This window comes from Amia ocellicauda, chromosome 17, assembly GCF_036373705.1.
Source record: "Amia ocellicauda isolate fAmiCal2 chromosome 17, fAmiCal2.hap1, whole genome shotgun sequence".
Taxonomy (NCBI): Eukaryota; Metazoa; Chordata; class Actinopteri; order Amiiformes; family Amiidae; genus Amia; species Amia ocellicauda.
This window is the reverse complement of record NC_089866.1, coordinates 14980222-15004513: the sequence shown is the minus strand read 5'-3', so window position 1 is coordinate 15004513 and position 24292 is coordinate 14980222. Positions and strand designations below refer to the sequence as shown.

The 24292-nt window shown below is 51.2% G+C and overlaps 4 protein-coding genes across 6 annotated transcripts; 2 read left to right on the top strand and 2 right to left on the bottom strand.

Annotated features, from left to right (window-relative positions):
- Window positions 1-513: 513 nt before the first annotated feature.
- LOC136712289 (replication initiator 1) lies at window positions 514-4457 on the bottom strand. 2 transcript variants are annotated; one of them, XM_066688766.1, is made up of 2 exons: window positions 4255-4457; window positions 514-3448 (listed from the first exon to the last, which is right to left on the bottom strand). In XM_066688766.1, coding segments are annotated over exons 1-2 (2571 nt in total). In that variant the 5' UTR covers window positions 4256-4457; the 3' UTR covers window positions 514-878. The 2 variants fall into 2 exon arrangements, with proteins under 2 accessions (XP_066544863.1, XP_066544864.1); XM_066688767.1 differs by having other exon boundaries at window positions 4302-4457.
- Window positions 4458-4612: 155 nt separating this feature from the next.
- LOC136713166 (formin-like protein 3) lies at window positions 4613-15823 on the top strand. Of its 2 annotated transcripts, none has more exons than XM_066690174.1 (7): window positions 4613-4847; window positions 5418-5702; window positions 6178-6301; window positions 6715-6938; window positions 7212-7288; window positions 14319-14426; window positions 15302-15823. In XM_066690174.1, exons 2-7 carry the CDS (start codon window positions 5475-5477, stop codon window positions 15522-15524), a joined length of 984 nt encoding a protein of 327 aa, XP_066546271.1. In that variant the 5' UTR covers window positions 4613-4847; window positions 5418-5474; the 3' UTR covers window positions 15525-15823. The 2 variants fall into 2 exon arrangements, with proteins under 2 accessions (XP_066546271.1, XP_066546272.1); XM_066690175.1 differs by having other exon boundaries at window positions 4629-4847; window positions 5418-5696.
- Window positions 15824-16443: 620 nt separating this feature from the next.
- On the bottom strand, window positions 16444-19025 carry sirt4 (sirtuin 4). Its single transcript, XM_066690176.1, has 4 exons — window positions 18873-19025; window positions 17580-18103; window positions 17136-17430; window positions 16444-16793 (listed from the first exon to the last, which is right to left on the bottom strand). The coding sequence occupies exons 2-4, from the start codon at window positions 18101-18103 to the stop codon at window positions 16641-16643; spliced, it is 972 nt and encodes a 323-aa protein (XP_066546273.1). The 5' UTR covers window positions 18873-19025; the 3' UTR covers window positions 16444-16640.
- Window positions 19026-19043: 18 nt separating this feature from the next.
- On the top strand, window positions 19044-22006 carry ctu1 (cytosolic thiouridylase subunit 1 homolog (S. pombe)). The gene is made up of 3 exons (XM_066690173.1): window positions 19044-19401; window positions 20181-20677; window positions 20806-22006. Exons 2-3 carry the CDS (start codon window positions 20182-20184, stop codon window positions 21357-21359), a joined length of 1050 nt encoding a protein of 349 aa, XP_066546270.1. The 5' UTR covers window positions 19044-19401; window position 20181; the 3' UTR covers window positions 21360-22006.
- The last annotated feature ends 2286 nt before the right edge of the window (window positions 22007-24292 follow it).

Here is a 24292-nt window from a genome sequence, read left to right as displayed (position 1 = left end):
GGATATTCAGGGGAAATGTGTGGGGGGTGGTGAGGAGAGGACCTGCCCCTGCCAGAGCAGAGATCACAGGACTGCAGCCAAGAGCTGAGGGTACAAAACCACCCCCATTGACTTCCGCTCCCATTTTGATTTGATTGTTTTCTTTAAAATTGGCAGTTATTCATGATTTTCCCCACTTCCACGTTCCAATGTCACAAAGCTCCACACTGTGCCTGTCCTTCACCCCCCTTTCCTGTCCTCACCCTCACCATACCAATTAAGGTACTCACATAAGGTAGACTCACCAGGAAAAAGATAATATTTATATATAAAAGATTATTATTATTATTTTTTTAAATCAGGAGGATATATAAACCACATTTCTGGTTATTTGACTTGAGAAAAACCTGAGGGAACAGGGGCATTGGGATTTGGGGTGTGATTCCATCGCCTTTTATAAATTTCGTGTGCACTTCTCAGTTTTAATAAACAACTCTTTAAAAAAAATAAAAAATAGAGGAATGTAGTTTAAGAATTGGCAGTTTTGTAGTTCTCATTTTTTTTTTTAAAGGCACTTTTCTACATTTGGAGAAACAGAATACTAAGATTAGTAGGACAAAATATGGAACTATATACAGGTCTCTCAACAATATACCAGTCACCAGTAAGAACGTCTTTGGTTTAAGTTTTTGGTCTTATTTCTGCTCTATTCAGTATTTGCGAGCCAGAACTGGTCGACCCGGTCCTGCAGATCCACATTGTCCCTGGGTTCTGTGCTGAGCAATTTGGCCATTCCAGTTAAAAGGTTAGGGGGCTCAGCTGGAACACAACACAAAATCTCCAAATCTCCGCTCTCCAAATACAAGACAAAACACAAAAGATCACTATTGTGTCCTGCTCTAAATGTCCTCATCCAAGTCCTTGTATACATCGTCCATGCTGTCACAGCTCTCCGTCTCACTGCCGCTGTTAACCTGATGCCCTCTCCGCTGGCTCAGGTGCTTCTCACAGTGCTTCAGGAAGACGCCCAGCATGCAGAAAGTGCGTCTGCAGACTAGGCAGTGAAACAGCCGCCTCCTGTCCACACAGCCTGCCCCAAAACCCCGCTCCTCTCGCCGTTTCTTCTCCTCCTCCTCCTCCCGCTGCAGTCGTGGTCGCCGTGGCATCCCTCGGGAGACCCCCACCCCCAGCGAGCACACGCTGCATAGCAACAGCCCTCCCCTGCCCCCACTGCCCTTCCCCAACCTGTGGGGCTCTTGTGCCGGGGCGGGAGACTGTTCTGAGCTCCTCTGCGATAGCAAGAGGTGAATCTCCTCCTTCTCCTCTTTCTCCTCCTCTGCCTTGGTTTCTTCACTCCCCCATTTCTCTTCGTTCAAGGTCTCCTCCTCCCCTTTCTTTCCCTTCACCTCTTCCCCCTCCCCCCTTCTAATCCCACTCTTCTTTGGTGGGTTCAGGTGGATCTTCCTGTGCATATACAGGTTGGGGAGGTGGCGGTAGGCCTTGGGACAGAGGTCGCAGGCAAAGAGCTGGTCCTCCACTCCAGGCAGCTGCACCCTCGGTTTGCAACCTCCTATAGTGCAGTGCTGCAACAGCAGGGAGCGGTTGCTGAAGGGGGTCCTGCAGGTCAGGCAGGTTCGGGCCTCCCAGCACTGCTTGGCACGTTCCTGCTGCTGGGGGTGATGCACACGGCTGTGGGTGTAGCGCGAGGCAGGGTGCAGGAACGTCTTGCTGCAGTAAAAGCAAGGGAATGACTTTCTCTTCTTGGCAACAGCCACCTCCACCTCCTCCTCCTTTCTCCTCTTCCCCTCCTTCACCCTCTTCTCGGCCCTGCTGGACACACTTTTCCCCCTTTTCCGCTGGTGCTGCTCACGGTGCTGGTACAGAGCGGACGCGTGCTGGAACACCTGGTCACAAGAGCGGCAGGGGAAGCGTTTTGTTGTTGCACAGGTCTTTGTGGTCCTCTCAGGCTTCGCGGTCCTCTGCTCCTGCACCTCCTTCTCCTCTTTTTTCGTCTCCAACACCTCTTCCTTGCAGAGCCCCAACTGTTGCCGGCACTCCCTCGTCCTGTGCTGGAAGATGCTTAAGGGGTTTCTAAACCCCTTGGGGCACTGGGCACAGGTCTTGCTTGCTTTCCCATCCTCCCTCTTTCCCTCTCCCTCACTCCGGACCACGCCATGTCTCAGTGTCACGTGCTCCCTGAGCCCACGGGACGACGCAAAGGCCCCTTGGCAATGTTGGCAACTGTACAGACCCTCCCTCTGTGGCTGCACTTTGGACAACACCCTCTCCTTCTTGCTAGCAGCCCTCTTACTGCCCAGCTCCCTGCACTTGTGTCGTGAGAGGCTGGAGGGGGTATAGAAAACCTGGGGGCAGGACCGGCAGGGGTAAGTACCCCTCTCTCCCACCTCTTGCAACAGCCAATACCCTGACGTCTTCCTCTCCTTTTCCTTCTTGGGTACCGGGGCGTGAGACTGGCGCAGGTGGGAAGACAGGCCAGAGCTGGTCTTGAACTGCTTGGGGCAGCAGCTGCACTGATGGAAGCCGGTGGCTGGGGCTTGGTGGGGTGTGGGAGCTGCAGGAGGAGAAAGAGAAGGAGCGGGTGTGAGAGGAGGGGGAAGGAATGCGACAGCAGCAGCGGAAGGAGACACCGAGGCACTGCCGTGGAGTGGGGAAGAGTCGGGTGGCGGCGGGGGCAGGGCAATAGGGGAGGGAGTGGCCTGCGGTGTTGACATTGTCGGGGCGACCGTCTCGGTCACCGCCTCCGATTCGGGATTCACTGTCCTCTTCCTCTGCCGCCGCCCCCCTGCTCCGCACCCGGCCTGCTGGTGCCACAGCAGCACAGCCTTCTCTGAGAAAGCCTGGCCACAGCGTGCGCAGGCATAGGGCCCCTCGTCCGTGTGCCGCCACTGGGGCCCAGACAGCCGCTCCCCCCCCGGCCTGTAGCGCCTCTCCCTCCGTGGGGGCTGGAGCCGGGGCCGCACTCCCTGGGCCAGCCTGGCTCTCCCTGCTCGCCGGCTCTCCGCAGGCAGATTCTGGGGGTCCTCGGGGTTGGCGTGGAGCAGCAGCAGGTGGGCGGCCAGGCTGGGGGCGCTGGGGAAGCTCTCCCCGCAGATCTGGCAGTCCAGAGCACCCCAGTGGACCCTCTGGTGCACCTGCAGGCTGGAGAGCAGGGCGAAGCGGCGGCCACACGTGCAGCAGCGGTGGGGCTTGCTCAGGCCGTGCGCCCTCTGCTGGTGGCCCAGGAGCTGCGCCAGCACTGGGAATGCCCGCCCACAGTCTTCGCATGGGAACGCACCACTCGAACCCAAGGCTGCCCCCGCAGACGCCACAGCACCACCCCCACTGCCCCTTGCCGGCCCCCCCAGTTTGGCCCGCTGGGAGAAGGCGGAGGAGTCCGAGCTGCGGGAGGTCAGGTCAGGCTTCAGAGGACAGCCCTGCGTGCGCCCCCCTACTCCGGCATCCATGGTCACTGTGCAAGGAAGCACAACATAAGGGGTCGGTAAGGGGGTGCTACTCCCTCCAACACCACTACTCCTAGATCTTCCAAGTACTACCACTGCTTTACTACTACTACTAGGTTAGTGGGAGGCTATTAACTGAAATATTAAAAAATAAAGAACACAACACAACCACAAGGTTTTGAAATGGTAGTCATGGTTCTGTAGGTTTGCTCATTCAAACAACAATATGTATCATTCATCAGCTAGCAGCAGAGCCAAGATTAACAAAAACAAACCCCACCATATACACTAAAGGTGCGTGTGTGGAGTGTGGGAGAGCGTGCGTACACGTACACGTACACGTACACGTACAGACACACACACAGTCGCTCTTCCTACTCCGGGAGGACCCGCACCCCCCGCGACTGAATGACCAACTTTGGAGAGAGAAGGAAGAGCCGCCGTGCCTGCCTGTGCACTCGCTCCCTGCTTTGCCTTCACTTACCCCGCACTTCACCCCAGCACCCAGCTCCCCCTCTCTTCGTTTTGTTGTATTTTAATCGATGGAAATAAGGCGTTACAGCCGCTACAGTCGTACCAAACACAGCTGCTTTACTCATACATTGTACAGTTTAAATCACGTAAGTCGACACAACGATGCAGATCCCCGGATTCTGTGGATTGAATAACATTTGGACACGAAACCGCCAGTAAAGTCATGCAATACATACATTATTACCATTAGTACTAGTATTACAACTCCATATTACTATAGTATAATCTCTTTTAGACTCAACTGCATGAAATCCAAAGTTAAGTGAACGAATTTTCTTACTCTTTTTAAGCGACACTCTCGGATCAAAACTCAAAGATACTGCTTACATGCAAGTTTGCTTCAGAGCATGAAGTTGTGTGCTTTTCCCCCTGGATCCCGCACTTCGTCTCAGTCTCTGCCCGGGCTAAACACACACAACAACCATGTGTCTCCAAAACTACTAGAGCAGCCAAACAAGCCTTCTGTATTATATAGCGACTACACTTCCCACAATGCAACGCGGGGAACCGCGCGTTCTGCTCCATGAAGACAGGGCGATATATTCAAAAACAATATATGTATTATTTTGTTCTAACATGGACAATTACACTACAAATAAATAAGCCAGCGACAATGCAAGAACAATCACATATTCGTGATATTGAGACTACGTCCTTAAAATATTATAAGAAAGAAACCTAATTTTTACAAACCTTTGTTATTATTACTACACGAACAGGACCTGGAGACGTGTGCCCTCCGCCTTCTGATTGGCCTGCAAGTGTTTCCGGTTTAAATTTGATTTTACGGAGGCGGCTGGATGGGGATTTGTTTCAGTGTTTAATTGTATTGACTTATTTTATTTTAAAAACTTGTAGGTAGAATAATTCACAGTAAGTACACACTGACACACTGATATTACTCGTATCATTATGTTGTTTAATACTATTATTTTACTTTGATTAACTTGGATATTATGGTCTTCTGATGTCAACATCCTGTGCAACCTTTCGCACAGACAGAAGTGTCTTATTTGGGCGTTTGTTTCTGTGCAATACCTTAATATCATTTTGAAAATGTGCTGGCTGCTATTAATCCTATATATTATTACTCATTATAATGTAAATAGTCGTGTGGGTAAGAAACACATGATGTAAGAATTCAATGAAACGGAAGTTTATACGAATCATGTTGACTGGCGATGTTCTTGTGATTCAGCTCGGTGGTGTCAATCGATCGGCATCACGAAGCGCTTTACAACAAGTCAACTTACTATTGTCGGCTGCGGTAGTAAAATAAATAGATGATCATGCTGCAATAGATTTACTGTAGAGTTATGGTAGACTGGTCCAGTTACAGTATGGAGTGGCAGTAAAGTGTGGTAGAGTAGTCATATTCTAATAGTGCATTGTGTTGAAAGTAGAAGAGAGAAATATCTGAACTGTTTGCTTCCCTCCCTCTAGTTCTCACAGGAGGCAGTCTGTCTTGGTCCCCCTTCTCTGTCACGGTCCCTGTCTCTGATGGAGAGCATGGAGGAGTTTGACCGGGAGTGTCCCATGGTGAAGTCATTCTGCCAGCTGCTGTCCACCCAGGAGTTCGAGCAGCAGGGGGCATCGTACACACAGCGGGCACTGGCTGAGCTGTTCTCCACCATGGAGCGCCAGCCTGAGCTGTGTGAGCGTGTCATCCGCAAGAGGAAACAGGCCGAGCTGGAGTGCGGGCGCCTGGGTGGGGTCATCAAGGTACAGGTACTGACTGACTGATACGCTGACTGACTGATGCTTTGTCTGACTGCAGGGGTCACTGACTGACCCTGAAGTGACCCTGCGACAGACTGACTGTCACTGTCTGTACGTGAGTGACTGTGGGTTAAAATGTGAGACTGACTGGACTGTCCTGTTAGTATTCAAATTCAAGTATCTGTCCCAAATCGTTTGCAAGGGATTAGTTTAAAATTCCTCTGTGTGAGACTCTATGAGCAACACATTTACACAGAAGTCAGGTAATTAAATGTGCTATTGGACAGACAGACAGACAGACAGACAGACAGAAAGACATACAGACTTCTGAGCTGAAGATCCAGTTCCTGCTTGTGGGCCTCTGACTGGATCGGTAGGTTTGACCTATACGAACCCTGCCGGGCCGTGCATCATCCTAGCAGGGGGGGAGCTGTAGTGTTGTGGGGCACAGCTGAAGATCTCCTAACCCCCCCTCCCCCCGCAGGCCAAGTTCTTCTCGGCGGTCGAGGGTCAGATGAACCGCTGTAACACAGTGGATGCCAAAGAGCTGAGGGAACGTGTGGGGCAGCTGCGGCAGGAGATGGAGAAGGTGCACCGATACGCACAAGGTGACTAGAGGGAGCTTGGGACGGGGGGGGTTTACACTTCCAACTGCAGCATAATTGTTTTTTGCAGTCAGTCCAGATTGCAATTTGTGATTCATGTTTTAGATTTTCAGTTTGTTCCCAGTACACTATTTTAGACATTTGTTTAGTTGCAATGCACTGCACATTCAGCGCTGTGTGGAGAAGTGATGAGGGCTAGGCAGGGGTAGTGTTGAGCGTAGGTATTTTTCCCAGAATGCACTAGGGGCATCCGCAACTGTGTAAATGGGCTGTACTATAAGTTCCTTCAGATAAGTGTCAGGCACACAAGTTATTATAATAATTTTATAGGCAGCTCCATGAACCCACACATACAAAAACACTTTCTCATGGCTTTGTTTATTCTTTTGATTTTGGTCTCTTTATTTTCCACAAAGAAGCGAAAAGTGACAACAAGAGATCCTCCAAGCGTCTGGAGGAGAGGAGGCACAGAAACCTGCTGGGGGTGTTGACTGAGGGAGGGGCCTCACTCCCTTCCTCACCAGCTGGAGCGCCCCCAGCTGCCCCTCCTCCTCCTCCTCCTCCTCCTCCTCCTCCAGCCCCCCCCCTGCCCAATGCTCTTGTTCAGACTCCCCTGAGAGACCGGACCAACGTGCAGCAGGTGAGACAGCGTCTCGTCTCCGCCTGTTTGCAGCTGTGGTTTGTGTTGATCGTTTGCAGTGTCATCTCACTGGCCCATTGAGTTGTTGTTGTTAATGGTTTTCCCCCCTTGGTTTGGCTTTGGTCCACTCCGTATTTGCATGCATTTGGCTGTGGAAATTGGGGCAGAACCCAGGAATCCGACAACACTAAACGATTTCATTTTACTTCTACACGCTCTTGACAACTCTTTGGCAACTGAAAACGATCCTTCTCCCTCTCTCTCCCTTTGCAGCCTCACTTTCAGGTGGCTGCGACCCCTGACCTCCTGGCCAGTTACGGCCTCTCCCGACTGAACCGCGGACACGACAGGTGAGAGAGTCGTCCGGGACTTGTGTGGTGTTTGGTGTGTGTCTGTGTGTATCTTGTTTATGTTCCTTAACTTAACTGTCTTGGACTCGGGTTTCCCTCCAATAGCGAGAGAAACCTTTGTCCAGCAGGGGGCTTTTTGAGCTGTATCTGACAGTCTTTCTTTTTTCCTTGCAGGGAGCTGATCCATCAGGCCAGACCAGACGAGACGGGGAGGTGCCGGTTGACAGAGCTGCAGAGTCCTGGGTCCTTGGAGCGGTCCGGAGGCCGAGGCGAGTGGAGATTGGGACGGACCGGGAGCGACAGGGGACCTAGCCAGAGGGGTCGGAGGACTCCTCACGGAGTGGGTCCCATCCAGAAGCCCGGCCGACCATCTACCCGGAGCCCGGCCTGACCAGGACTGCTCCCCGCTGACGTCATCAGCCAGGATCCAGGAGAGGCCTCGGATTCCAGGGACCGACCAGGCCGATCGGCAACGTCCCTGAGGGAGGCCTCCTGCAGCCAGGGCCCGGACTTCTCCCCGCAAGGCCCGCTCCCTGCAAGAGCCCCGGAGGTGGAAGCTGCTCCCCAGCCAGGTGGACTTGCCCCGACCTCCGGATTGAGAGCCTCCCGACCCTTCTCCAAGGTAGGAAAGTGCAGCATGGCCCAGCGAACCGCCGGTGTGAGGCGCCATAATGCGGTGCGCTTCAGCCGTGAGGCTGGAGCCGAGACCGCGGCCCTCACCCGGCTGGAGTTCAGCAGGTCCGTGCTGCAGAGGGGCCTGGGCTTTGCCCCTTCTGAGCTGAACTGTGTGGTAAAACTGCCTGGACCTAGGGACGTGTTCGAGGTGAGCTTTAAGAACCCTCAAGTGCTGGAGAGTTTTTGGAACCTGTATAGGAAAAAAAAAGACAGCATGCCCCTGAATGACTTTGTGGTCGACGCCCTGACAGATAGAGAGATTAAAATTGTAACTATTCAGTTTTACAATGAAGCAGTGGCAGAGTATGACGTAGAAGTATGGCTGAGGAGACACTGTGAGATCCTGTCTGAAAGTAGGAGAGTTAATGATGAGGATGGGGTCTGGACCGGTGCTCGGCGGTGGCAGGTGCGCCTGCAGGTGGAAGTGGCCGCCATCGGCGGAGTACGCCATCTACCAAGCACCGTGGTTTTAGGAGCAAATAGGGGGCTTGTCTTTTATCATGGCATGCCCAAATTATGTAGGAACTGCGGGGCCCTGGGTCATTTAGCCGCAGCCTGTACCGTTGTTAAGTGCAAGGTCTGCGGCGGGGAACATCAGACCAGGGCCTGCAAGCAGGAGAGGGCCTGCAACCTGTGCGGTGGGGGAGGGCACCTCTTTAGGAATTGTCCCTCCTCCTATGCAAATAGGGCGCGGGCCCTCGGGGGTGGTGGAGAGAGAGAAAATCAAGTGGAGGCTCCTCCAAAGGTTATACCCCAAGATGGGGGTAGAGAGGAAACAATCCTCAGGAGCCTCATAGGCTCCCTCTCTGACTCTGGGTCAGAAGTGGAGGCAGAGGGAGAGTGGACAGTGGTAGCGGGGAAGAGAAGGAGGGCTGAGAAGAGGAGCATGGGTAGGGGGGGTATGATGAAAAAGAGGATTCATTCTGCAGATTCTCCCCCCCCTGCCGGCTCCTCCCCCGCTCCAGAGTCCCCTCCCTCAAATTTTTATACGCCCCACTCTGACTCCGGAGAGGAGAGTGGTGGGCCTTCTCCACTGCCCCGAGTGGGCAGCCTGGTAGATGAGAGGCCCCCTAGAAATAACATTCCTCCTGCCCCACAACTGAGACTCTCCCAGGGGAGGGGTCAGGTATGCCCTCCCGGCAGTAGTGGGAGAGCCGCAGGCCCTCAGGAGACGAGAGTCGGCGCCAGTGTCCTTTCCCAGAAAGACATCAGGGACGTGATGGCAAGGTCACTGGCGCTGGGGGAGGAGGCCTGCGGCGGCAGACAGCCGGGAAGGGAGAGACCACCCCCTCCCCCACCATTAGTTAAAAGAACGACTAGCGGGGTCTATACAGTTTTCTCCCCAGTTGTACATAAAGCCTCTGCCCTGCCATCTGTTCGTCGGGCCTCGGCCTCAAAGGAACCAGGGAGAACCTCCAGCACCACGGGCCCTGAGCCCAGTGGAGTTTTGCCCGCCTTACCGGGTGGCGGGAGCCGAGCCCCCCCCATAGTCTTCCTAGAGGATCAAGCGGTGAGGCAAATGATTGAAATGATGGGTGCTAGCGCTAAGCTAGGTGAGGGAGAAGAGAGGAGTGGGGAAGAGAAAGGTTTCTTTACATGATTGTTACGGAGCGGGTAATTGCCCTCACAGCCATTATGGCATTAACCATTATTTCAATTAATGTGAGGAGCATTGCTGAGGTGAAAAAGAGGACCGATGTTTTAAACTCTCTGGCTGGAATGAAGGCGGATATTATCTGTTTGCAGGAGTGCGGCATCCCGTTCCAAAAAGAATACAAAGATCTCCGGGACACTTGGACCCTAGGAGAATCCTTCTGGTCGGGGTCCAATGTGTCCCGAGCGGACGGGATTGCCGTACTCCTGAAAAACCCCTTCTTAATAGTTAAAACATTCAAGGTTATAGAGGCGGGCAGACTGGCCAGCCTCGATTTTAAATACAAGGGGGCTGTATTGAGGCTGGTCAATGTCTATGCCCCCACCAGCCAGAGAGAGAGAGTCCTCTTTCTCCCTCAGCTACGCCCGCTCCTGATCGGCACCTTGCCAGTTATCATTTCAGGTGATTTCAACTGTGCTCTGAGGGATGTAGACCGGAGTAAGCCCCGCAACGATAGATCCAGCAGGGACCTCGCTGCGTTCGTGGAGGACTTTGAACTCTGCGACGCAGGTCGGGACCTGGTCCCCTTGTTCACCTGGGTGAGTTCTTCTGGCTCCTCCTTCTCCAGGATAGATCTCGTCCTCCTCAGCAAGCCACTGGAGAGGACCGCCATGTCTTCGGAGGCGGTCTTCTTTTCAGACCACAGGCTCCTGACGACAGAGGTGCTCATTCCGAGCACACGGGAGTCGGGGCCTGGGGTCTGGAAGCTCAACACCTCTCTGCTCGATGACCCTCGTGTGATTAAGACCTTTAGCAGACGCCTCGAGGAGTGGAGGACCCTGAAGGACCTTTTTGATTCTCCCATAGAGTGGTGGGAGATGATGAAGAAAAGAACCAAGGGCTACTTCATTCAGCTGGGGAAACGGAAAGCTCGCGAGAGGCGGGCGAGATATTCCCATCTAAACGCCCGCCTCCAGCGCCTGAGTCTATTACAGCTCAGAGGCTTCGACCTAGCTGAGGAGGTGGCCCGGGTCAAACTGAGTCTCTCCGCCCTCTATCGGGAGGAGCAAGAAAAGATCAAGGTCCTTTCCAGGGTCCGCATCATGGAGGACGATGAGAAATGCAGCCGCTTCTTCTTCAAGAAAACGAAGGAGAGGCGGCCTGCAATGTCCTCCATGATCGACTCCTCGGGGCAAGAGGTGGAGGGCAGAGAGGCTGTTGAGACAGTGGTGCGGGATTTCTACAGGGAGTTGTACGACCAGAAGGTGGTGGATCAAAATCTGATCCATCACTTTCTGTCCCTGTTGGAGTCCCGCAATGAGGGGGACGAGGAGGAGGAGGAGGATCCAGAGATCACCACCACTGAACTCTCCCAGGTGATAAAGAGTCTTAACTCTGGAAGGACACCGGGTCCCGATGGGATCCCTGCTGAGTTCTATAAGATCTTTTGGGAGGTGCTTAAGGAAGATCTGGGCCAGGTCCTGGGGTCGATGTACAGAGAGGGCAGATTGGCCCCTTCGATGAAGAAAAGTATCCTCTCCCTTCTTCACAAGAAGGGAGACCCAAAAGATCTGAGGAACTGGCGGCCAGTCAGCCTCCTGTGCACCGACTACAAGATACTGGCCAAAGCACTGACGCTCCGGCTGCAGCGGCCACTCCCTCAAGTCGTGGGTCCCGACCAGGTCTGTGGTGCCCGGGGGAGATCGGCGGCCGACAACGCCATGCTGCTCAGGGATGTCGTGGCCTACTCGAACGAGAGAGGGCTTCCCCTGGTCCTAATCAGCTTGGACCAGGAGAAAGCCTTCGACAGAGTGGGCCACGAATACCTGCAGCTCGTTATGGAGAGGATGGGTCTCGCTCTTGGCCTGAGGAAGTGGGTGAAGATCATCTACAGCGGCCTAAGCAGCAGGGTCCTTGTGAACCGCCACCTGACCGAACCATTTCCGGTCAGGTCGGGGGTCCGGCAGGGTTGTCCCCTGTCGGCCCTGCTGTACGTCCTCTGCTTGGAGCCGTTCATGCAGGCGATCCGCCGGGACGTCCGGGTGACAGGTTTCCATCTCCCGGGTTCCGGCGGAGAGCAACTGAAGGCCCTGGCCTATATGGACGACGTGGCCGTGGTCTGCACGGACGCTCCGTCCGTGGCCAGGGTCGAGGAACTGCTGGACGGCTTCTGCAGGGCGACGGGGGCCGCTGTGAACAAGGCCAAGAGCGAGGTCTACCTCTCCAGGGCATGGCCTGTCGGCCGGGGCCCGCCGACCGTGTTCCCTGTGAAGCCGTTTATCAAGGTTCTGGGGATCACGATCGACGGGACCAACACGGGCACCCGGAGCTGGGAGGAGGCCATAGCAAAGGTCCAAAGGAAGATCCACGGCTGGAGCACAAGGACCTTGACGATGGCTGGTAAGGTGCTGGTCGTAAAGGCCATCCTCTTCCCGATACTCCTCTACGTAGGAATGATCTTCCCCCCAGACAAGGTTATCGCAAAACTAGTGACCCGAATTATATTTCGGTTTGTCTGGGGGAGCAAAATGGAGAGGCTGAAAAGAGTGCAGATGGTGAAGGGTACCCTGGATGGAGGCAGGGGGGTCCCGGACGTTGTGCGGCTGATAAAGGCGCAGGGGCTGGCCTATGTGGTTAAGAACATCCAGGCTGCTGGCAAGAAAGTGAGTTTCATGAACCGCTTTTATTTTGCCAGCAGCCTGAGACCATTCGGCCTCTGCGCCATGGACAACACCAGGCCGCACTCGTGGGATCCCCCGCCGTTCTACAGGGCGCTCCGAGCCTTTGCGCTCGAAGTAGGCCTCCATAAAGTCGTGCTGGCCTCCTGGGATTATAAGACCATCTGTAGTCAGATGAGATCTGCCCAGGAGACCAGCCGGATAGAAGATTTCCCTCCCGAAACCTGCCGGTTTATCTGGGCTAACGCTACGCACGTTTGCCTCACGAACACGCAGAAAGATGTCTCCTGGATGGCTGTGAGTCGGTGTCTCCCCACCCGAGTGTTCATGCACAGAAGGGGCATAGCTCCTTATGACACCTGCCCCTATAAGGGTTGCTTGGGGAAGGAGACGGAGGCTCACATTTTTAGTGAGTGCCCCTCCGCCCACAGGGTCTGGCTCCTGTTTTCTCCGTTCCTCCACAGGTTCGCCGTTCCTGCGCGGGCGACCGCCCAGCAGATCCTATACGGTCCGGCAAGGGGAATTTCAACATCAACCCTGAGGTGCTGGTGGCGTGTCGTCTGCGCAGTGAAGCAGGCACTGTGGGAGGGACGGAACATCTGTTTGTTTAATAAGCAGGAGCTGGACCCGATCGTCATCGCGCGGAGGGGCATGGTGTTTGTAAAAGACTACGTCAATCTGGAGGTCCATCAGAGGGGCAAGGAGGAAGCCTTTAAGAACTGGCGTATACAAGATCTGGGGGAGCTCAGGATCCCATGATGGGACCCACCTCCGGGGACGGTTAGTTCCCCCTGCTGGAGCCCGAGTCCAAGATCTTTTAAAGATCTTTTAAAGATTTTATGAATGATTGTTTTTAAAAGAAGATTTTAAATAACAAATCTTAATTGTTTTTAAAGACTTAGTTGTTTTTAAATCACAATTGTTTAGGGTTTCTGGTATAGTTTTGTTATATTTTGTTGTCAGATACATTGACCGTTTTGGGTTTAATTTAAAATGCATTGGACTTTTTTTGTTTGTTTTTTATTTTTTCCTTTTTAATTGTTTTTTTATTTTGTCTAATGCATTTTCAGTTATTTTCAATGTATCTGACTCTTTTGTTGGTGTGCAATTTTTTGCTTTTATCACGTTTTGTTTATTTGATTTGAGCACGTTTATTTTAAAGTTAATTGTTTTAGTTTTGTTAAAATCACAAAGATTTTAAAATTTTTAAGTGATTTTAAGGATTGATATGTCAATGTTTTTAATCATAAGTATTAAAAATCGAATTGTTTTTATTGATGAAAAGAAAATACTAAATCCAATAAAATAGTATTAACTTAACTGTTTTTAAAGATTTAGTTGTTTTTAAATCACTAATTGTTTAGGGGTTTTTTGGTTTAGTTTTGTTATATTCTTTTGTCAAATACATTGTCCGTTTTGGATTTAATTTTAAATGCATTGGACCTTTTTTGTTTGTTTTTTATTTTTACCTTTTTAATTGTTTCTTTATTTTGTCCAATGCATTTTCAGTTATTTTCAATGTATTTGACTTTTATGTTGGTGAGCAGTTTTGCTTTAATCACGTTTGTTTTGTTGTTTTGTGCACATGTTTATTTGAAGTTAATTATTTTGTTTTTTGTTAAATCACAAAGATTTAATTTTTTTTAAGTGATTTTAAGAATTGATTTTAAAAGTTTTTAATCACAAGTATTAAAAATTTGAATTGTTTTTATATGAAAATGTAAAATACTATACACAATAAAACAGTATCTTGTTTATGTTCCTGTGGTTGTAGTATAGTTTCTGTGTGGTGTGCTGTCTGAAGGCCTCGCTGTGCTCTTGTGTTAATGATCTGTTTGTAATCCAACATTAGAGCAGATGTACTGGATATGTATTTATTAATTAATTTACTTGTTGCATATGAAGAGCAGCTGTTCTGCTGGGTTCTGTTTTAAATTATTGCAAGAGTTGCATTCTTTACCAGCTACATACAGTATATTTATACAATATTTAATTGTATGTATTTTTTACTTACTTATTTACTAACTACTAACTGGCTTGTGTGTTTGGCTTGTACTGAACATCTGTCCTGCATCTTCTGCAGCTGGGCAGATTCTCACAGCCCCTGCGTCTCTGTCCCTCCCCTCAACATCCAGCAGGAGTTGTTGGCCTGTGACCCCCTGTCCAGGCTGAAGGCGACTGGGATCGTGAGGTACAGTGCCACACTACATGCAGGGAGAAATTACAATTAATGTGCACCCCTGTGTGAAGGGAGGAGTTTGATGTTTTGGGCAGGGCGGTGACCAACTGATGTAATGTACCCAGGCTCAACCCACTTCACTGGCACCCACTGGCAACCCACTTGTAGCCAATCTTGAATTCTTCCAGGAACGTATCTGATTTAAATAAATTAGTGTCTCTGCCCATTTCTATTTATTGCTCTATTTATCTATCTATCTACATCTTGTGTGGCTTTTAAAAAAAAAAATCAGTTGCGCACCTATGCAGGCCTGATTCAGATTGTGAAGCAGTATGTTTGTGCTGGAAATGGGCAAATAGTGACTTGGACCAAATAACAAAGACCCAGTTGTTTTCTATGTTATTTGTTGATTTTATCCCCACCCCCCATCTCTTTGCCACATTGAACTGAGAATACCTTTGAAAAACAGCATTTTTCATGTGCTGTTTTTTTTTTTTTTTTTTTTTCTTGGCGGTAGTTTTTTTTACCGCTACGCATGTTGTGAATTTGCATGCCAGCAGAATGAGCTCATAACCCACTCTGAGGTAGGCCGGGTACAAAGGCCCGTTACATAATGAACTGGACGGGACCCAATGGTTTGTTTTTTTCCTGTGCAGCACTCTGCTGAGACCACGTGTCAGCGGGATGACTTGGTCCTGTAAAAATAAACACATCAGGGAAGTCAATTGAATAAGAGCACAAAATCCTGTAAATGGATTATAAAAAAAAAACCGATTACTCTATTGTTGCCAGTTTCTCACTGATTCTAGATTAGGGTCAGCAATGAAAGTACAGTGGGTCTGAATCTTTTCAATCAAATTTGATCATTTTGTTCTGCTTGCATTCAGATCTCCAGGCGGCACTCCCGTGGCCACACCCAGCAGGAGACGTCCAATCCGGGGCCAGGACAGCTCCCCCGCCTCCGCCTTCAATACGGCGCTGCTCTCCAAGTTCCGGAATGCCCAGAGCCCCTGCCCCCCGGGCCCCGACTCCCCCCGCTGCAGCTACAGCGACAGCGACAGTGAGGGCTCTGGGTTTGCAACTCCTAACTGCTCTCCCTCTCCCTCTTGAAACCATCTGTGTCTCACCCTCTCCCTCCTTCATTTCCTGCTGATTTTCGTGTTCTCTCTCTGACTCTCCCACACTTTGTCTGTCTTATGACTTTCTGCTTTTGAAAACTCCACTATGTACTGAGAGGGCGCTCTCTGACACTTTAGAAATGTACTTCTATGCAAAAAAGTTTTACCAAACTATACTGTTAGGCTAGCAAACGTTCTACTGTTATGTACCAAATTGTTTTCTCTTAAATTGTGTATTATTTTGTAAGATTATTTTTTAGCCAAATAATAAAAAAAAATGTTTTTGGAAAATTGACATGGAAATGAAATGTATAGTCAGGTGTATTGGTGCCCTGTATTAGTATCTGTTAGCGCTCAGTCCACCTGCAACATGTGTAACTGCTGGACAATGGCTAGAAGTAATATTATTCATATTTTATCTTAAAACCAAAGACTCGAATGAAGTGCAAAGAGGTGAGGTGTATTGGGGGATTCCAGCTGCTCTACAGTAACTCACCTGACAATTGACTGCAAAATGAACTCTGTTGGTTGTTAGTGAAGCCAGGAGTCTGACCTGCGGTGGCCAGAGTCCAAAGGAGGGGGGGGACTCAGTTTAACTTGGCCAGTCTGCAATGGTGATTCTGCACAGCGTGTGTCCTGTGCTGTGACCCATATTTCAGCGGCAGGATACCACAGCTCCTGGCTCTCGGAGCTTCCCAGGTTGTTTCCCTACACAAGAAAACTTTATTTTATAGTTTCCTACTTACTTCTATAACTTCAATTAAAATGATGATACACAACATAAACGGAGTGAACGTGTTTGCATGATTTCATTTATAGCGTCTCCCACCTTCCCCACGCCCCTGTGAAGTCACTGCAAAATGTGACGCTGCTGGTTTAGGAAGCGATAGAGAGAAATGCTCACCACTCGGTACAAAAATAAAAACTATTTTATTGCAAATATACAAGTGTATTAGTGTTAAAACCGTCTCAAATAGGAGGGGCCTGGGTGACACTCAGTGAGATGGGGCAAAGTCACTGAACTGCTCTCCAAAGTGCAACTGTCTGTCCTTTCTGCGCTGCTGTCTGTCAGGGGGATTGCAGGTGGGCGGCTGTGTCTGTGCTCGGGTCAAAGGGGCAGGAGAGTAGGCAGCACCTCCCCGCAGCGGCCGCTGACCCTCACGGCGGCCAGGTGGTCTGCCCTGGTGGGGCCGATGTTGAGGATGGCGATGGGGATTTTGGCTTCACTGGCTGCAAGCAGGAACCTGTAGCCAGAGTACACCTGAGGAGCCAGGATACAGATGGACAAGCACACTGTCAAGACAACTGAGCATACACCTCCTTTCCCAACCTGTTTTTACAATCAGAGGCCCAGGGCTGAGGAAGCACTGCCACCAGGCCTCCAGTCCTGGGAATCCAGCTGATAGAAGCAGGGAGAGTCGATTCTATTAACTGGCTCTATTAAGACCATTAACTTTGAATTAAAAGTTAACTGGTTATAGTAAGTCCAGGAACAGGTGATTTAGCGTGTTCAAGTAAGATGAAAACCACCAGACACTGGGGCTCCCCCACTACAGAAACCCCTCCTTTCCCCCACCGGCCCGACCCGTTTCCCCCCTCACACCTGCAGCGAGGACCCAGCCACCAGGATGGCATCAGACTCGGCCAGCCTCTGGTGGACCAGCTCCACAGTGTTGCGGTCCACGGTGTCACCGAAAAACGTTACGTGGGGCTTGAGCATGCCGCCGCAGGCCTCGCAGCCCGGCACACAGAAGCTGCGCACCTCCTCGTCCCGCAGGAGCACGTCCCCATCTGGCGCCACCACTCCCGCCTCTGCCGCCCAGCCCGGGTTCAACGCCGCCATCCGGGTCTGCAGGGCCTCTCGCGGGGAGAGCAGTCCGCAGCCCAGACATACCACCCTGCAGAGGACAGACCGACAGACCCAGGCAGGGATGTGAACATGCGTGTGTCTGGAAGCATAATGCAGCTGCTATGAGGCTGTGAGAAATGTTTCTCATCCCTCTCCCTTCGTCCCCTCTCTCTCTCAATCTCGATCCCTCTTTCCCACCTGTGTGCGCAGCCGTGCAGCTCCGTGAGCCTCCGCTGCCCGGCCCGGGAGTGCAGCGCGTCCACGTTCTGAGTCACCAGCCAGTGCAGCCGCCCCTGCCGTTCCCAGCTGCTCAGCGCCAGGTGGGCCGCATTGGGCCGGTGCACTGAGAACTGGGGCCAGCCTGTGAAGTTCCGGGCCCAGTACCGCTGCCGGGCCGCCTGACTGCGCAGGAAATCGGCGTGCTGGACAGGCCGGCGGTCGGTGCGTGCGTACAGGCCCACCGTCTCTGAGCGGTAGTCCGGGATCCCTGATTCGGTGGACAGCCCGGCGCCAGTGAGGACCAGGAGTTGACGGGACTGGCCCACGAAGGCCTGCAGGCTCTCCAGTGCGGCCGAGGCGGGGGGGCCACTGGCCGGGACAAAGTTCAGCGGGGGGGGCGGTGCCACAGAAGAGGAGCTGCAGAGACGGTGGGGTGAGGCCAGGCAAGGGTGGAGGCTGGAGATACCCCCACTTGTCACTCGCGGCCAAGGTGGGAGCCTCATCTACAGCGCAGACCGAGAGAGGCAGAGACACAGACACATGGACAAGATTTAGATCAAGACACACATTTCAGGTGAGGAGCTGACAACACCCCCATTGAGATTGAGAGCCAGCCAGCAGATACACGGGGACACTGCTGCCTGCCACTGTCGTCACATATGTCAGTGTGAGACACCCCGGGTACTGGCGAGCAGCAGCGTTCAGAGGGCAGCCTTACCCATCATAAGGGGCACAATCTGGTGGCACACAAAAAATACTGCCTCTCACAAGCCCTGGCGCTGTTGGGTTCTTCCAGCTCCATAATTAGATAATTGGATTATAATGACTGCTGGCACCCAACACACCACACACACAGTAGTACCAAGACGTTGGGGGGCCTCCAGATGCTGAGACGAGTACTGAGAGTGGGATGGTAGGATCTCACTGAGAGGCAGGTGGCGAAAGCAAGGACTCGTTCAACCGCTTTTCACACGCTAGACTACTCTTGACCGATTTATAATAAACAAGCAAGGGACTGCGCCTGCGCAATAGATTACACAGCTGCTGGTGTTAACGCGAGCAATCGTGCATGTAGATAGAATTATATATCGACATACAGTCACCCACTGTTACTGGCAGTGTGACAGACTTCAGAGTCACTGCTATGTAATAATGTAGTTGACTGCACTGTGCTGTGCTGTTTTGGTTGACCTTACTTACGCAACCGGTTACATACATTTAGAGTTGAAGACCACGGCCCAAAGTAAGACAGTATATCATGCGCTAACATACCTTATTAATTTGCTATGCTGCACATGTACTGCATGACGTACGTCCTAGTTCTTGGAAACAGTCGTGTCTGGGTCTGGGTCTCAGTGCTGAAGAGCTCAGGGACAGACCAAATAGGAAGCTGAACCCGTCTGTCAATTGCATGCCGGGAATTGCAGTTCGGAAAATGTGCGTGTGTGCCGTGCAAGACCTGTGACCTGCCGCTCGGCGTCCCAGCAGTGATTTACCCAAAGACACTATCTATACGATCTGTGAGCTCGTTGGTTACACACGTGCAGGACCGGAGTTTATTCTCACCCAAGATGGCGGACTGAAATCTCATTGTCACGCACAGGAAAGTCCTCTGCGAATGTTAGATTTCTACGGTTCTTTTTTTTTTTTTTTTTTTTTGAAAGATCGGAAAAGGAAGTGCAGTCGACGTCACGTATCCAAAATGTCTGCGCCCGGTGTAACAATGCGATCATGGGAAGTGGGAGCCTGAGAAGTTAGTTGAAATTCAGCACAGTTTGGATTAGATTACATTGATATTCAGGTAAACCGGTATTTGCTATTATTATTGTTATTATTTCAAATTCGCAACCCGCCAGTCAGGTGTTCACGTCTGATGCATGTTTCTAAGAAGCGCTTAGTTTGCTTTGATATTTTTATACAAAGTGTGGCACTACAAAGCGCCTGCGATCATATTATTTCTGTGCCACACAGACACGCAGTCCCAACACGCCTGAACAGAGACATGTGGAATAGACTATATAGGTACATAATTACCTCTTAAAGACGCGATTACTAACGAAAGACGTTTTTGTTAATTGCGTCTTTACTGTCAAGTGAATAAACGCAGTGTGGGCTTTAAAATCCCGTGTTGGCATTTTGTCCCCCTGGCACTGTCTGAAGAGCCTCGTACGTTTAGTCATGTATTCGTTCATTGCTAATTTCCAGATGCTTAATTTTTGACAATTGAATAAGCCTTTTTATCTCTCTCTCACATATATATAGACAAACAAACTTATTGGAACAATAATACAAATAGACAAACGTGACTAAAATGAGTTAGTCTGTACAAACATAACTTCTTCAAAATTAGATCGTTCCTTGGGGTTTTACCATCTTTCACTTTTTTTTTTTTTACAGCAGATGGCAGACTATTATACAAATGTATAAGAACCAAAAATATATTTATAAACTTCTGTCTATCTGTCTAACTGCTTGCTTGCCAGATGGACACAGGCTGACTGAATTTGCACACTGCACGCAGCCCCGGGTGGTTGGATTGTGGGTGTCAGGGCTGCAGCACTCATTCTCTCTCTCTCTCAGCATGCCGGTGGTGTGCAGCGGTTGTGAAGGGAGGCCGGCGGTGCTGAAGCGACCCAAGACAGGCCACTCCCTGTGCCGGGCCTGCTTCTTCTGGGCCTTCGAGGAGGAGGTGCACCAGACCGTGTTGTCGGCCCGGCTTTTCCGACCTGGCGAGCGGGTGGGCATCGGCGCCTCGGGGGGCAAGGACTCGACCGTCCTGGCGCATGTGATGAAGGTGCTGAATGAGCGCTACAGCTACGGCCTGGAGCTGGTGCTGCTCTCTGTGGACGAGGGCATCACCGGTTACCGCGATGACTCCCTGGAGACGGTGCGGAGGAACCAGCAGCAGTACAGCTTGCCCCTGGAGGTGGTGTCCTACCAGCAGCTGTACGGCTGGACCATGGATGACATTGTGCGCCAGGTGGGGCGGAAGAACAACTGCACCTTCTGCGGGGTGTTCCGCCGACAGGCGCTGGACCGCGGTGCCATGATGCTCAAGGTGGACAAGATCTGCACAGGTGCACTGAAGGGGGTGGTGTGGGCAAGGGTGGAAGAGGCTAAGTCAGCCCCCCCCTCACCGAGGAAGTAGATTACTATTTATAAACTCACTTGCTTCTGTCTAACCCTGCCCCCTTCCCCCACACAGGTCACAACGCGGATGACGTTGCAGAGACGGTGCTGATGAACGTGCTGCGTGGTGACATCGCCCGTCTGCGTCGCTGCACCGCCATCATGACGGGCGGCGGGGGTGAGGAGGGGGTGGGGGATGGAGGAGTCATCCCCCGCTGCAAGCCGTTGAAGTACGCCTACGAGAAGGAGATCGTGCTGTACGCCTACTTCAACAAGCTGGACTACTTCTCCACCGAGTGTATCTACTCTCCCAATGCTTACAGGGGCCACGCCCGCGCCTTCCTCAAGGACCTGGAGGCGGTGCGGCCCAGCTCCATCGTGGACGTCATCCACTCGGGGGAGAACCTGTGCGTGGGGGTTGGCGTGCGCATGCCAGTGCAGGGCAACTGCACACGCTGCGGCTACATCTCCAGCCAGAAGCTGTGCAAGGCATGTGTGCTACTGGAGGGCCTGAACCGTGGACTGCCCAAGCTGGGCATTGGCAAGCACCAGCGCCTGCATGACAAGATCCTGGCGCAGGAGCCACTCAGTGAGAAGGAGGAGAGGAAGCTGAGGGCTGTGGACTTCTGAGTTCTCATTTCTGGACTTAACAATTCTAAAAAAAATACATACTTTTTTAGTGCATGCAGGGCTTCTTCTGCAGTGACTCCCAGCCCTGGTCCTGGGGACCCTGTTGTCCTGCTCTTCTCTGTTCTAGCCCTGTGATTACAAAATCAAACTTTTAGCTGAGCTTTTTAATCATTTTCAAACCATGGGGGGGAATATGACATGATGTAAGGCACATGGATTCTCAAAAGCTAAGTTAAACTATTTAAAAAGTCAAATTAAAGCAATTGATTAGCTCTATTAAATAAAAAAGCAGTAGGACAGTGGGGCTCTGGGCTGAGAAGTGCTGTCCTACAGCTCTAGCTCACAGTCTGTACCTGTATGCTGCTTCTCTCTGCTTTACAGCTTGCAACTGTGATCACCTGCACAGCACAGAGCCCCTGCAGCGCTGCCTGGGACAATATGGGATTTTGTTGGTTTGTTCTCAACGCTGAGTGGTCTTGCTGTCCATTGTGATGTTTTCCACTGCTCTTAATTATTACTTTTGTTTTATTTTAATTTTATTTTTTAATACCATTCTACAAGATTTAACATCCAGCTCTTCTTAGTCGCCCCAGAGAAAGGCATTGGTGTAAACAAACCAATAAATACCTAAAATACCAGTAACGACACATTTGATATTTGAGCACCTTTTTTTTTGGGGGGGGGGGTGTTGAACGTCCAGCACATACATGCAACAAACAGAGGATTGTTCAGGTCACTTCGTGTTTGCCCATTTCACCACCCCGCCCCAACGGTTTCCTTTAAACGTCTCCCCTATTTTCATGCTTCAGTGTTGACAGCTGGGCCCTGGCGCTTCTGCCCCTCACAGCCACTGTTGGGTCACCCGTGACACTAACCCACCCTGCCGCGCTGGCTGCGCTCTTCTATTTTGAGGCGCAACTAAAGACGCTGCAACCCAGCAGAGGCATCAGAACTGCTTTGCACCGTAAATCGTGATTGTGATACACGCATAAGTATCTTTGCAAACAGAAAATATGGTTAATGGGCTGCGGTGGGGGGGGGGTGTGTGCGTAACATGCATTTTCAGAGAAAGAAACACGGACACTGTTGTTTTATGTAACCCTCCTTCTAGTGCATGTCCATATTGTTAGATTTGCCCCGCTAGAGGTCCCTCGTACTGTTCCAGCTATCCCCCACGTTTGCTTTTGCAGCAGTGCCCCCCCATCCATGAGTTACTTTAGCTGGAGCTGGCGGTGACGAGCCGCGCGTCCCCGCCCCCGCCTCGGCAGCGTGCTGCGCGTCCCCAGCACTTAGAGAAACTTCTGCGCCTGAAGACGCGCAGCGACACGGGGCTCCAACCGCAGAAAACAGCGCCTCGGACAGCCGCCCCCCAACACCGGCCCGCCTGATCCTGCCCAGCCCAGCGCGGGAGCCATGGATGACCTGGGTGAGTGTGCGGCGCGTTTGGTTGCGGGGCGGCTGCGTGTCCCGTCGCCGTCCTGCGGGGAGGCGACCCGACACGCGTGAGACGGGAAAGCTGGCGGCTGCTGTCGCCGGCGGAGCCCAGCGCGGAGAAATCGCCTCTTTGCTTTTCGTGACTGACCGCCGCAGAGCAGGAGAGGCTGCAGGCCGCTGCGGAAGCCTGGGTTTAGAGTTGGGGAGGTAGCCGGTGGGGAGAGCAGCGGGGAGGGGGTCGGGCAGCAGCGCTGGGGGGTTAAAGTGGGAGCACCAGATTTCCCCTGCTGCTCGCACTGCAGCCACCCACCCAACACGGCTCTCTCACCGAGTCGTCTGGCCTTTTCCCGTTTTCCGTGGACAACGACGGCTCCCGTTTTCCCTGCTGTGCTTTTTGAGTTATGTCAAGAAAAGGAATAAAAATAAAAATAAAACAACTTTAAAAGTGAACTTTTTTTTCTCTCTTCCCAATCCCAACTTCACTCCAGAGTCCCTCCGTGCGCCTCGTCCGGGCTGCGGCGCGTTTGTTATTAATGAGGGTTTAAACCTGTCACTTTATACCCTGTGGTAGTAATGCCGTCCAGCCTTATTGTGATCATTTAAACAGCGAGTCCGTGTGATTCCCGCCTCTAATGCATGTTTTACAGCCCATTCAACTACAGCACATTTCATAAATAATAGATGCACAGGGACTTTCGCCCGAAGGCATAGTTTTTTCCTAAAGCAGGCTTGAACATGTTCACTGGGTGCTGGTGGGGGATATGTGTGTGTTTTAATCCAGTAAAGTGTTTTACATGGAGTACACACGGTAACTTTGAATAGTTTAAAAATCGTGAGGGCGACCCGATATAGACTGAGCTGTGTGCTGTATGTCACAAAGGGCGCATTGATCACCAGAAAACTGCTTATAAAACATGCCGCAGACTTCAGCAGCCTGCTTGTGTGTGTGTGTGTGTGTGTATTAGCGGTTTAAAAACGAGACGAGCACGTCTTGCATGGCCGGTGCTGCTGCTCCTGGTTCCCCGTGTTGTGGAGTCTGTGCGACGGCACGGTTAAAGTATGTGGCCCGGGGCTGCGACTTTGTGCTCGGTGTCTGAGGCGCGGAGGGAGGGGGTTTATATGAAGGCAGTTTTGTGCTTTCGGATCTTATTGATGTTTATTTTATCACCAGGTGTTACTCCGCAAAGTCATCTGCTATATAATAATTAATAACGATCATGTTTATAAGTTAAGAATTGCTAAGCTTGCAAGATGCACGGTGATATTTACAGAAACGTATTAAATACAAAACGAAGTTAACTTTTTTTGATGATTTTTTTTTTTTGCCAGTTAAAAAGGGGGGATGGGGCAGGTAAACGAGAATTTCTCCAAATGGTTCCCCGTTCTTGTTTGCGCATTTTACTGCACTTTACATATAACTTAGACTGCACTTTATTATGTCTACTGCACTTACTAATAAGTGCCTTATGTATAATAGTTCACTTTTTAGGCTTCTGGTT